Genomic DNA, 14,181 nt, shown 5'->3' with positions numbered 1-14,181 from the left:
TGCGGGGATTCGAACCGTTGACCTTCTGATTGGCAAGTCCTAGGCTCTGTGGTTTAACCCACAGCGCCACCCGCGTCCCTCTTCCAAGTCTAGGGTTCTGTAATTTGCCAAAGGGAACTGGGTCAGTCCACAGGGATGATGGTGGAGGTGATAAAGAGCTTCTGATTTGCATGCAGAGTTATTATAATTATTATTTAATTTTTTTATACCGCCTTTCATCTGAGGATCGCAAGGCCATTCACAACATAAACATACAACACGTTAGTGTGTCGGCTGCGGTGTGTAGCCGCAGTCACACAAACGCTCCCCGCGCTCCTCCCAGGGCTGGAAAGGTTTGCCGATAAAACTGAATTACGGCGTCACAAAATGATGCACGCCTAAAAAGTTCACCAAAGTTTGGAATGCTCTGCTTTAGAGATTAGAAGATGGCTTTCGCATCTCCGCATATCGCCTTTCTCCATCTCACAGGCAAGAGGCGTTATCAGAGGTACGCTGGGACACAGTTTGGTCAGGCAAAACACTCGAGGAATGTGCAAAGCAGAGCTGGTGAGGGGTGTGGCCTGGACAGAGGAGGTGTGGCTTCAGATAAGGGGTGTGGCCTAGAGAGGGGATCTGTGTTACAGCCAGAATCCGGAAGGTCAGATCGACTTGGAAGTCTGTATTTGGGGCCCCAAGGCCTGAGATTCCCCACCCATCGCCCTGAACGACTTGCTAGCAGCTTTCTCTTAGGTTCCAGGCATAACCCAACCCCTCTCTGTCTCTCGCTCAAAGCCCGGCTTTGCTGATCTGTAGGAAAGGCACTAAATTTAGCCGGTGCGAAGCCTCCTACAATGCACAAACAGGGGATCTGCTTGCAGAACCGTCCAGCCTGGTGCCAGGGCAGGCTTCCCTCGGAAAGGAAGTCACATTGACCTCTTCAGCAGTGGGGAGATTTCCCACCCTCCAAGTGTCCCTATTTTCCAGGGACGTCCCTGATTTAGAGAAGCTGCCCCCGGTTTCCGATTTGATCCTGAATGTCCCACTTATCCTTAGGACACCCCCATTTTCATTAGAGAGGTGCTGGGAGGGTATGGAGTTATCCGACCCCTGGGTCATCTGAAGGCAATCCTGTATAGCAGTGGTTTTCAACCCTTGTGCCATGGCGCCCTAGGGTGCCCTGAATGATGATCAGAGGTGCCGTGGGCAACACTGGCCTCTGTCCCTCTTTCCTTCCCTCCCTGCTCTGATGCCCTCTTGCATCTCTGCCTCTCAAAGGCTTGCACAGCTGTTTGTTGCAGCAGCCCTGGGTACCACAGGCGAATTGGTGCCTCTGGAGCTGGCCAGGGGGTACTTCCCAGGCCCCTGTGGGGCAGTGTGAGGAGGCACCTCTTTTTAGGGCGGGGGGGGCAGCTCAGAGACCAAGGGCGACCCCTACAACTGACCAGAGGACCCCCAAGAGGGGAGGAGGCTGAGGAGACACTCCACAAGGGAGCGTGTTCAAAAAGGGGTGAGGGGCTGCCAGCTCTGCAGGCAAGGGGGGACATAACTGGGCTCCTGAGCCCCACAAGGGAGCCGTAGAAAGAATGTAGTTGGTCAAGGGAGCCGTGGACTCAAAAAGGTTGAGAACCTCTGCCGTATAGGGAAGTTTTGTTTTTTCAATGTTTAATGTTTTAGTACCGTATTTTTTGCTCCATAAGACGCACCTAGTTTTTAGAGGAGGAAAACAAGAAAAAAAATATTCTGAACGAAACAGTGGATGTATGATTTTTGAGGTTCATGCTGTGGCCACAGACATGATATGTGATTTGACGGTGAGTTTGGGGTAGCCCGTTGCAAAAATCCTGAGGATCCATGCTTTGTAACCACATTTTTGTGCCATTGCGGCCCCATGAAACAGTGGGTGCGTGATTTTTTGGGTGCAGGCTATAGCCATGGACATGCTATGTGATCTGATGGTGAATTACATTTTTATATACAGTATGTTGGAAGCTGCCCAGAGCGGCTGGGCCAACCCAGTAAGATGCGTGGGGTATAAATAGTAAAATTATCGTTATGGAATGGGACGACCCTATTTTCATCAGAAAAATGTTGGAGGATATGGCTTTACCTTTACCGGAACGCTGCGCTCACTAGGCCTGAGCTGTTCGGTTTCTTTGAATAAAGAGTTCATTTGGCGAACTTCCGACTCCCGCTTTGACATGGTGCCTGTGAGTTTTTCAAACAGCTCTTCCAAGCCCTAAGAAGCTTCCCTCCTGGAATAATAAAGCTAACCAACCACACATTGGTTAATATGGTATTAAAAATAAAGGAAGATTATAATGAAGCCAGAAGATGAAGGTTAGATCCGAGGATCTTCAGCAACAGTCAAACAGTAAATAAGATAGGGAAAGAATTATTAGACATAAGGGGGATTCATGAGAAGGGGCAAAGTACTCAACCAATAATATGGGATACAATACAGTGGTGAGGGGAATTAGGATTAGGGAATCCAGTAAATTGTGGGGAAAACAACAAGAAGAAGAGATGAAAAAGTTAGAGGAAGAAATGAGGACACTGGAAAATCAATATATGAATGAAAAAGATAAAAGAAGTTAAGCACAATTACAGGCAAAAAGGAAGGAGTTAGAAAATAAAGATATGGAAAAGAAATTTGCTCCCTTAAATCACAGGCATGCTGATTTGCCTTGACCCCGATGGCTGAACCGGCCACAACCTGAACTGACCTCTGTCCTGCCGCAAGCACCAAGGTCTCAGCTGCTAAGGTAGCAGGAGTCTGCTCAAATTTCTTTTGACTCCTCCGGTGTTTATACTACATTTTTAAAGATATCCCTTGAGAGAGAATCTTTGAACCTCTTTTGTTGACCACCAGCATTAGGCTTTCCATTTTTAAGTAGAGTAGTTGCTTTGGAAGACGATAATCAGGCATCCGCACAACATAACCAGTCCAACAAAGTTGATGTTGAAGAATCATCACTTTGACATTGGTGATCTTTGCTTCTTCCAATACACTGGCATTAGTTCACCTTTCTTCCCAAGCGATGTGTAAAATATTTCGGAGACACCGTTGACGGAGTTGGATTTCGAGGAGTTGGAGATGGTGTTTGTTAAGTTGTGGGCGAACACAAGTGAAGCCATGATCCCGATGCCGGCGTGAAGGGCGATGGATGGAACACCGTGCTCTAGCCAGAACAGTCAGCTCTGAATTGGTTCTGTTCAGTGATTTTGCTCAGTGATTTCGCTCAGTGATTCAGCTCTGTTCGGAGGGTGGCTGCATCTGGCTGTGCTCTGATGTCCATCGATCCCATCCTTCGTCGCCAGTGTTAAGTTGTGGGCGAACATATCCGACGACACAGTGATTTCTCCAGAGCAGCTCTTCATTGTAGCTGGACAGAACTGAACTCCAAACAGCTCAGCCGGCCTCCTTTTATAGGCAGCCGGCTGTCAACATTGTAACAACAACAACCCAGGGTTTCCCGCCTAAAATAACTGAGGTGGACCTGAGTGAAAACTATCTACAGTAACCCCCTGCTGGCCCAGGGTGAGAACACCAGTACATAACAGCGTTTATAAGTGGCCCATGTTTCACAAGTGTACAGTAAACTTGGTAGTGCAATAGCTTTGTAAAGGAGCGTTTTTAAACTATAATGTAGTGAACGAGAACAGTAAGTGAGAGGACACTGAATTTTGCCACTGCGCAAGGCGCTGCTGAAAGACCAATAATTCGCCGCTGCCAGTCCAAAGTAGTTTGACTTCACTCCCAATGGCGCATTCCTGCATTGTCTCTTAATAATAATAATAATAATAATAATGTATTATTTATACCATGCCCACCTGGCTGGGCTTCCCCAGCCATTCTGGGCAGCTTCCAACCAAATATTAAAATACAGTAATGCATCAAACATTTTTGATAAGAATAATGATCTGTTGTTAGCTTGACGGAAGTGTACAATAGATGAGCTTTCCTGCTTTGGCTCATCTTCCTTTTTCTTTTCTTTCTATTTTTCTTTCGTCCTTTCTTTTATCTTCCCCATAGTTGCCTATGTTCTGCGCCATGTACTTCGATATTTTATTTAGGTTTTTTTCCATTACTATTACGGAATTTTCCTTTGCAATTTTGGTTGTCTATATTTATATGTACCTGTTTAAAGCAAAATAAAAGTTAAAAAAAACCAACAACCATTAAAAGCTTCCCTAAACAGACAGACTGATGCCAACCATTCTGGGGTGCCAACTTGAATAAAATATTGGGGGGTGGGGACGCCCTGGTAAGCCTTGCCCCCACATTATTGATCGCACACACGTCATTTGAATGGGAATGGCCGTCAACTTTGTGGGGGCCATAGGCCCCCCTCAAATATTTTATTGTGTGGAGGGGCCCGTGGCCCCTAGGACTCGGCTCCTATTCAACCGTGTCCTTTTCTTCCTCTTTTATTCCCCTCAGACATCTCGAACTACAACCCCCATCAGCCCCGGCCTGACTAGGCGCCCTGCCGGGGATTGTGGGAGTTGTAGTCCAGCCGCGTCAGGCGGCTCGAACCCCATTGGCTGGCGCCGCCGCGCGTAGACGTCGAGCAGGCCTCCCCTTACGCGTCCCCATGGCAACCCCGCGCCCTCCGCCCCGCGCCCCCGACCACCCAACCAGCGACCGTCTCTTCCACCTCCCGCGAGGCGAGGCGGAGGCCGCTTAGCCAATCGGGCGAGAACGACGAGGGGAAGTGACCTATGACAGCGAGAAGACGCCGCGGTGGGGCGGGGCGTCCTCTTCGGGGGTTTTTTTTAGCCAGTACTAGAGCGCGCGGACTGCGCATGCTCGGAGGAGGAGGGGGGAGGTAAACAAAATGGCGGCGGCGTGTTAGCTGCGGCGGCAGGAAGGCAAGGAGAGGGGCGAGGCGGCTTTGACGTAGTCAGGGGAGGGGAGCAGCCGGCCAGCCAGTCCCCCACATAGCCGCCCCTTGGGGAGCGGCAGAGCCCCCCCAACCCCCCCACCTATCCCCCGTCAGGCTCGAGGGGGGAGGGGTCCCAAAAGGACTCTGACTCACCCCCCCTGCTACTTGAGCGCAGGGCTTGGGCCTAGTGGATTTTTTCCTGGGGGGGTGGGGAAGGCTGCCCCTCATAAACAGCAGACTCCCCATATTCATTTTAAGCCGTGTGTGTGTATGAGAGAGGGGGGGGTGCTCTCCTTGCAGGGGGGGGGAAGGCGGAGGGGGGAGGCTCTGTGTGTCTGTGGTCGGGGGGGGGTGGAATAAGCTATTTTTATATAATTTATATTTTTTATTTAAATAGAGAAAAGTGTGTGCGTCTATATATATATAGGCACACACTTGGTGTTGGGGGTTTGTGGGGTGGAGTTCGGTTGCCTGTCATTTCGGGAAGGCAAATTGATTGATAGGAGTTCTGTTAATTGACTCCTCTGGCAATTCAGGGCCCTTCTTCCCCTTAAGGAGGAAAGTTTCTTCCCCAGTTTTTATTAGTGAAAGTCCATTAGTTAATCTCCATTCCCAACCCTTTCTTTTTCTTTCTTTCTTTTTTTTGTGGGGGTGACATTTATTTTCCCCCACCCCGTTCTTAAAAGAGGGAGATTGGGGAAGAAGTTGTAGGAAACTCTTAGGTGACAGCCAGTGACCCTTCTTGAGGAAAGATCCTTCTCCCCCACCCTAATTTTTAAGTTGAATCCCACAAGGAATTGAACCCCCTTTTTCGTTGGGGAGGAGTGATCCTGAGTTGAAAGGATACTTGCCTCTTTTTTTGTTAGCGATTCCTCCTGTTAGAAATTGTGACGGGGAATTAAGTCAAAGAGTATTACATTAAGCAGAGGTGTCTCCGTTAATCGACTTCCCTCTTCCCCTTCCCCTTTTCCCCCAATTTAGAAACTCTTCTGAGAAGGGAAAACCCTTACCTCTTCTTCCCTTGTGGTGGTGTTATTTTTTCGCTTCTGTTGCCCCTTCTGTTAGGGTCAGATTTTCTCTCCCTCACCCCACTTGCCTTTGCAGAGAGCTATCGCCCTTTAAGTAGCCCTTGTTAATTGCCACCGTTTGGGGGAAATTGTTATAGCTGCCTCCCAATCCCAATTGGCACTTGTTTTTCTTTTAGCCCTTAAGTTCTCTCTGGCTGAGAAGGGACCAGGTACTTTATGTCCCTTAACATTTCCCCCCCTCTGGGTTGAATGCATGGGGGTCTAGGCATCTCCCATACTACAGATTTCCCTTCCACCCCTCGTCTTGTAGAGGGAGGAGGCTCCACATAAGGACTCCCTAATTTTGTGGGTGCCAATCTTGTCAAGAGGAAGATACTTGGGGATTATTGAAGCTCTTTAAAAGAGTCCCATTAGGGATTTGGGAGGAAAGGGTCTGCTTTCTCTCCCCCCCCCCCAAAGTTGTTAATCTCCCTTCCTGTTTGACAGGCATCTTGATCTCTTGTGGGAACGGTACAATTACCTGTCAAGGGAAAATCTCCCAATTCCTTTTTTTTTTCCTTTTCCCAATTCATGTGCCAAGGATACCTTTCTCTTGACTCTGTGGGCTTGTGAACATCACATTGCATTTCCTTATTTAGATCGGAAGGCCACATAAACAGAACGGTGTGTGTGTGTGTCTGTTCAGAAAGGGACTTAATTACTCTCAGCAAGATCGGTCAGGAGTCTGGCACTAATGGGATCAATCTGTTCTGAGTGATGCCTTCAAAAGCCTGGTGTTGCTGCAGAATAGCTTGAAGGTAGAGGGGTTCCCCAAAGCGGAATGATTAGAGGCTTCTCTTTTTTCAAGACAGTTGCTTAAGCTGGATGAATTGTGTAAGCTTAAACTTGCGTCAGGAGAGCTTGCTCAAGCATCATCCCCTCTTCTGTCTCTTTTTTTGTGGGTGCTTAGTTCTGGGAGACTTGAATAGGGTTTGAGCTGCCTGCCTGCCTGCCTGCCTGCCTGCCTACCTTAATACCTGAAGCAGTGGGGTGACACATCATGTGTCAGGTAGACCCCAAGTGGTTGAAGGATGCCCCTGGTAGTACCTACTAGACACGGAAGGCCTCAAACATTTGTCAAGGGCGGAAGAGAAGCAGTTGAAATCAGTATTGAAAATTCCTTTAAAAAGACTTGGTTCCAGCTGCCGAACGGCTGAGAGGACTCTCATCGGAGGTCGTACCCGGGTGGTGAGAGTGGTCAAAGCCGAGGGGTGCATTTGGGCTCCTTGGTTCTTCACCTCACAGTTTGGAAACAGGAGCTGCCATGCCTTGCTAGCGATGGAACACCCTCCAAGAGACTAGCTTTCTGTTTCCAAACGCAGGAAGTATTCTTGAAGATGACTTAGGTCCTCAAGGAAGGGGGGAAATACCTCGGACTTCCTCAGGAGAACATTACCCGATGTGAAAGACTTGGAGCAGCAAAAACGAGATATTTTTTTTCAAAGAGAAGTTAAAGCTGACTGTAAATCAACTTTGTTGCTTTCCCCCATCCACATTGCTTAAGAGAAGCTCTATAAGTATTGGAACGAGGTGCTGGATCTCTGCAGGGCCCTCCTGGGCTCGAGAGAAAAGTTCTCATAGGCTTTTATTTTTCATTTGTAAGTTAAAACGTTTGTACAATCTTTTTGGGAATTCTCGATTTACCTCTGCTGAACATCCTTCTTCCCCACCCGCAAAAAATTGGGAGTAAAAAGGGAGCATCTGATACACCAGGAAAGTGGATTTTTAAACCTTTGGCACGCGCGCACACTTGTCGTAGAACGCAAACAGGCTTGGGTCATCATTTCGATTCGCGATGGAGGACTCTCAGCAGCTGGGGATGTTTGTCGAAAGCGAACTGATCTCGGTGGGCATGGATACTTTCATCCACCGCATAGACTCCACGGAAGTGATCTACCAGCCCCGCCGGAAAAGGGCAAAGCTCATAGGCAAGTACCTGATGGGAGACCTGCTTGGGGAAGGATCCTACGGCAAGGTCAAGGAGATGTTGGACTCCGAAACCCTCTGTAGGAGAGCAGTCAAGATCCTGAAGAAGAAGAAGCTGCGGAGGATCCCCAACGGGGAGGCCAATGTTAAAAAGTAAGTGTTGGGGTTTTTTGGGGGGTGGGTGGGAGAGGGTTTGGGGGTGAGGGTAGGCCCATACCTACAAAAATTGAGTGTAGTTGTGTGTTCGTAGCATGTTGTTGTTGTTGTTGTTTAGCCGTTTAGTTGTGTCCGACTCTGTGACCCCCTGGACAAGAGCACGCCAGGCACTCCTGTCTTCCACTGCCTCCCGCAGTTTAGTCAAATTCATGCTTCGAGAACACTATCCAACCATCTCGTCCTCTGCCGTCCCCTTCTCCTTGTGCCCTCCATCTTTCCCAACATCAGGGTCTTTTCCAGGGAGTCTTCTCTTCTCATGAGGTGGCCAAAGTCTTGGAGCCTCAGCTTCAGGATCTGTCCTTCCAGTGAGCACTCAGGGCTGATTTCCTTCAGAATGGAGAGGTTTGATCTTCTTGCAGTCCATGGGACTCTCAAGAGTCGTAGCACGTTACTGCAGAATGAAGTAAAGGACCCCTGGACGGTTAAGTCCTGTCAAAGGCGACTGGGGTTGCAACGCTCATCTCGCTTTCAGGCCGAGGGAGCCGGCGTTTGTCCACAGACAGCTTTCCAGGTCATGTGACCAGCAGGACTAAACTGCTTCTGGCGCAGTGGGACACCATGACGGAAACCAGAGCGCACGGAAATGCCAGGGACGCGGGTGGCACTGTAGTGTAAACCGCTGAGCCTCTTGGGCTTGCCGATCGGAAGGTCGGCAATTCAAATCACCGCAACAGAGTGAGCTCCCGTTGCTCTGTCCCGGCTCCTGCCAACCTTGCAGTTCGAAAGCATGCCAGTGCAAGTAGATAAATAGGTACCGCTGTGGCGGGAAGGTAAACGTCGTTTCTGTGTGCTCTGGTTTCCATCACGGTGTTCCATTACGCCAGAAGCAGTTTAGTCCTGCTGGCCACATGACCTGGAAAGCTGCCTGTTGACAAACACCAGCTCCCTCGGCCTGAAAAGCGAGATGGGCGCCGCAACCCCAGAGTCCCTTTGGACTTTCCATGGGTCCTTTACCTTTACCTTTTACCTTTACTGCAGAATTCATTCCCACAAGACATAGTGGTGGCCGCCAACTTGGATGTCTTTGAAAGAGGATTAGACAGATTGGAGGATGCTGTCGATGGGTTTTGTCCGGTGGCTGTGTTTTGCCTTCCCCATTGGAGGGAATTTTCCACTGCTGGAACTCAGAAGTGGGGAGAGTTGCTCTCTCGCTTAGGTCGTGCTTATGGGCTTCCCATGGGGCCATCTGCTTGGCCAATGTGAGAAGAGGATGCCGGTCTCAATGCCCCCCCCCCCCGGCCTGATCTAGCAGGAAGGCTGTTATGTTCTTATTACAGCAAGCGCTGGGAACCTCTGGCCTAGGAGGATACATGCTGCCCTCTGCGTAATTGCAAAGAAGTGGGAGAAGTGGGTGCGGAAAGGCAGGAGGGGATGGGTGCACACATTAGGCCAGGCGTGGCCAAACTTGGCCCTCCGGCTGTTTTGGGACTACAGTTCCCATCATCCCTGACCACTGGTCCTGTTAGCTACGGATGATGGGAGCTGTAGTCCCAAAACAGCTGGAGGGGCCAGGTTTGGCCATGCCTACATAAGGCCCAGCCCCCTCTCTCACTGCTGGTTGTGACCTACAGCGGATTGCCCTTTCCCCTGAGGTTATGCGGCCTTCAAAGGGGAAATGGTTTGTACGTCTGAAAAATGTGCGGTTGTGAAGCAGAGAAAACAGCCACCTGCTGGCGTTTCTGTCATAAAAGTGGGAGCTCCAGGATTGACCATGGGGGTCCCACGGGACAGCCATTGGAGGTAAGGGGGTTGGGACGATTTGCAAATACAGTGGTGCCTCGCAAGACGAAATTAATCCGTTCCGCGAGTCACTTCGTCTAGCGGTTTTTTCGTCTTGCGAAGCAACCCTATTAGCGGCTTAGCGGATTAGCAGGTTAGCGGCTATTAGCGGCTATTAAAGGCTTAAGGGATTAGCGGATTAGCTGCTGAAAGGCTATTAGCAGCTTAGCGCCTTAGAAAAAGGGGGTGGGGAGCGGAAAAAAACCCTCAAGAATTGCAAGACATTTTCATCTTGCGAAGCAAGCCCATAGAGAAATTCGTCCTGCGAAGCACCTCTGAAAACGGAAAACCCTTTCGTCTAGCAGGTTTTCCGTCTTGCGAGGCATTCGTCTTGTGGGGCACCACTGTATTATGGTCTGCCACTGGCTGGCTCAACTCCCATGTTCAGATGTGTACTTGCTGGGTGGTGATTGTTGTTTCCTCAGGCAGGAGGAGCAGTTATGTATTCCCTCTCAGGGTGCCTTGGGCAACAGCCTGGGCAGAAACAGTTAGGTGGGCCTTTCTCCTGCACCTTCTCCCCTTGTGAGTCTCTCTAGGTTCCTTTTTGTGCCTTGTCTGAGCTAGGGATGTCTTTCTCTGTGACGTTGAAAGGACATCTCCCCGCCAGTGTCTTCCCAGCTTCACTTTCCGGCACTTTTCAGTGCTGGGGTGCACTTCAGCGAATCACCTTCCAGGGAATAACCAGAAATGGCAGAAAGAAACGAGAGCTGGAATATAGACTGGAGCTCGAGAAACCCACTGGCTTGCAAGTTATAGAAAATGCGACCGCATCCTTTGGAGGCATCCTGCGTGGTTGGATATTGTCGTGCTCGTGGGTGGTTCAAAGTGGTCTCCTGGGCAGCAGTTTCTCCCCAGTAGTACTGGGCAAGTATCCTCAAGAACAAGGGTGATTAACTTGGGCGCCCTCCAGATGTTTCTGGGACTACCAGTCAGTGTTTGGACATGATGGGAGTTGTATTCCAGCAGCTTCTGGAGGGCCAAAGAGTGCCCCCTCCCTTTGTGCACTATCTGCCTCTGCAATTGGCCAGGCAGCATGAACCCTCTGGATTGGCTGTGCAGGTGTAAATTCCAGCAGGGTCTCCTCCTGCTTTGCTGGCTGTGGTTTCCTTCCTTTACCTAGGTCCTTAGCTCCCAGCAACTTATGTAAAGGTAAATGGACCCCTGACCATTAGGTCCGGTCGTGACCAGCTCTGGGGTTGCGGCGCTCAACTCGCTTTACTGGCCGAGGGAGCTGGCATACAGCTTCCGGGTCATGTGGCCAGCAGGTCTAAGCCGCTTCTGGCGAACCAGAGCAGCGCATGTAAACGCTGTTTACCTTCCCGCTGGAGCGGTACCTATTTATCTACATGCACTGGTGTGCTTTCAAGTTGCTAGATTGGCATGAGCAGGGACCGAGCAACGGGAGCTCACCCCGTCGCGGGGATTCGAACCTCCGACCTTCCGATCGGCAAGTCCTAGGCTCTGTGGTTCAACCCACAGCGCCACCCCGCGTCCCTCCCAACAACTTACATCTGAGCTAAGTGAGCAGCTGCTGCAGCTCTGGGTTTAGGGATCGGCTTGCCTGGGACTCTAGGCTAGCCCTGACAGGCCCCTGTCCTCCGAATCTGGGAAATGCAACCGGGATAACCTCAGTTGTGCAGGCTGAGTTGTGGAACGCCTTCCCCACAGAGCTGCACCTGTCACCTTCACTGAACAAAGACTGATGGGGCACCTGGCCTTTGACACCTCAGGTGTCCTTTTCCAGGATGCACCCTATGCTTGTACCTGCAGCCTGTTCTGCCTGGGTTTCACACTGGTTTTTAAATTGTTGTAACCTGCCCTGGGACCTGCTGGCAAACAAGCCCGGCCACATCCTTGCCAGCCTAGGAAAACAGTGCAGTGCTGTTGAGGCTTGCCTGGGCCCAGCACTTCGCAGCCAGTAGAGGCAACCCATGTTTCCTCAGGCGCCTGTGGCCCTTCGGACGTTGCTAGCAATGTTAGAAACTCAGGTGTGTAATGTAATTGCCAAATGGCACCTTAAACCTGGGTTACGGTCGCCAGAGTGGAATGTCTAGGCACCTTCCTTTTCTTTTTTGCTGTGGAATCTATTTTTTATTATGCATTTCAATAACGCTTTATATTTTGAAGAACAACATCACAAACATGTTAAAAGATTGCATTAAAAAAGAAACGCAAGCTTCAAGGAAAACATTTCAGATACTTCTGAAAGTGACATTTTTTCCTTTCCCATACAGTAGAACCCGAGGGTAACGTAAACTCTGGGTTGTGAAAGCAACAAACCCGGAAGTATTTTTCTGGGTTTCTCCGCTCGCGCATGCATAGAAACATGTGCCGCGCACATGCGCAGAACAGGCACCTCCGGTTACGGACAGCTCGGGATCCGACCAGAGCTCCGGAACGGATCCTGTCTGTAACCGGAGGTACCAGTGTATCTACAGTGGTGCCTCGCAAGACGAAATTAATTCGTTCCGCGAGTCTCTTCGTCTAGCGGTTTTTTCGTCTTGCGAAGCAACCCGATTAGCGCTATTAGCGGTTTAGCGGCTATTAGCGGCTATTAAAGGCTTAAGGGATTAGCGGATTAGCTGCTAAAAGGCTATTAACAGCTTAGTGCCTTAGAAAAAGGGGGTGGGGAGCAAAAAAAAAACCCCAGGAATCGCAAGACATTTTCGTCTTGCGAAGGAAGCCTATAGAGAAATTCGTTTTGCGAAGCACCTCCAAAACGGAAAACCCTTTCGTCTAGCGGGTTTTCCGTCTTGTGAGGCATTCGTCTTGCGGGGCACCACTGTATTTGCCTACTTAATTTATAGAGCTGCCCCATAGCAGAATGACTCTAGAAAGCCATTGGGGTGCAGTGGTTCCATTGTTGGACCAGGACCTGGGAGATCAGGGTTCAAATTGCCACTCTGTCAGCCAGTCACAGCCTCTTAACTTACCTTACAGGGTCCTCATAGGAATTAACGGAGGGGCTTGGTAAACCGTGTACTTTTTAATGACCTTTTGGACTACAATTCCCATCATCCACGACCACTGGCCCTGCTAGCTAGGGATGATGGGAGTTGTAGTACAAAAGCAGGTAGAGACCCAAGTTTAGAAAACCCTGGTGTAGACAGCACTGAACTAGACGGAGCAACTGGTCTGAGTCGGTATAAGATAAGACAGTTCCCTGCATTTCTGTGTCAGTTCTGCAGTCAAATATTACTGGGGGAGTCTAATCCAGCTAGTATTCCCCCCCCCCCCAGGCTGGTACATCATCACCTGCCTGCCTTCATTTTCTTTCCTCCATGTGACCCCGCAGTTCTCCCAGGCCTTTTAAATGTGAGGGACCACCTTATCAATAAAGGTAAAGGTACCCCTGCCCGTACGGGCCAGTCTTGACAGACTCTAGGGTTGTGCGCCCATCTCACTCAAAGAGGCCAAGGGCCAGCGCTGTCCGAAGACACTTCCGGGTCACGTGGCCAGCGTGACATCGCTGCTCTGGCGAGCCAGAGCCGCACACGGAAACGCCGTTTACCTTCCCGCTAGTGAGCGGTCCCTATTTATCTACTTGCACCCAGGGGTGCTTTCAAACTGCTAGGTTGGCAGGCGCTGGGACCGAACAGCGGGAGCGCACCCCGCTGCGGGGATTCGAACTGCCGACCTTTCGATCGGCAAGCCCTAGGCACTGAGGCTTTAACCCACAGCGCCACCCGCGTCCCACCTTATCCATAGCCCCCCCCCCAAAACAACAACCCAGATATTGGTATCTGAAAATACTGTGACAGTGCCAACCCCTGCCCCCCAAAACAAGCTGGTTTCCTCTTTAAAAGCCAGCATCCACCCAGCTTGTTCCGGCATCTGCTGAGCGTCAGCCCCGTGGGGTTTTTCTGCCTCTTTAGGCAATCTTGGATAAACGCCTGGATGGAGACGTTCGCCTCCCTTGTCCATCTTTTTGCGCCTGGCTCGGGGGGGGGGGGGGCTGTGAGCGCTGCCGCCAGTGAATCAGCTTCGCTCTATTATTGCTTCTTTGGACAGGCCTTCAGAACCAGGTTTTATTTCCACTTCTGGAAAAACGAGATCTGCAAGAGAGAGGGGGGGGGAAGAATCGAAACTACCCCCCAAGAAACAGCTTCTCCGTATCGCCCTTTGAGGTTCCATCTGTGCAGGAGGCTGAGAAGGCGGTTCTGTGCCAACCTGGGGGCTTCCTGATGTTTCGGCCGAAGCTCTCATCACATCAGCCCCTCTGCGCTGATGGGAATCAAACTCCAAGCATGCTGTGGTCCTCCATCACTGCCCCTCTCAGTTTCTTTTCTCTCTCGCCTCTCTTTGCAAGTGCTATTTACTCAGAATTC

The 14,181-nt window shown here is 50.3% G+C and overlaps 1 protein-coding gene across 2 annotated transcripts in view; it reads left to right on the top strand.

Moving 5' to 3' along the window:
- The first annotated feature begins 4,786 nt into the window (after positions 1-4,786).
- The window catches only part of STK11 (serine/threonine kinase 11), a 52,095-nt gene continuing 42,700 nt past the window's right edge, over positions 4,787-14,181 (top strand). For both annotated transcript variants that reach the window (XM_083421733.1, XM_083421734.1), the window contains exon 1: positions 4,787-8,011. In XM_083421733.1, coding sequence (XP_083277859.1) covers positions 7,728-8,011 — 284 coding nt within the window. In that variant the 5' untranslated portion in view covers positions 4,787-7,727. The remainder of the gene's footprint in view (positions 8,012-14,181) is intronic.

This window comes from Podarcis tiliguerta, assembly GCF_965153285.1.
Source record: "Podarcis tiliguerta genome assembly, chromosome: 18".
NCBI classification, from domain to species: Eukaryota; Metazoa; Chordata; class Lepidosauria; order Squamata; family Lacertidae; genus Podarcis; species Podarcis tiliguerta.
The sequence above is the reverse complement of the archived record's forward strand: the minus strand, read 5'-3'. Positions and strand labels throughout refer to the sequence as shown.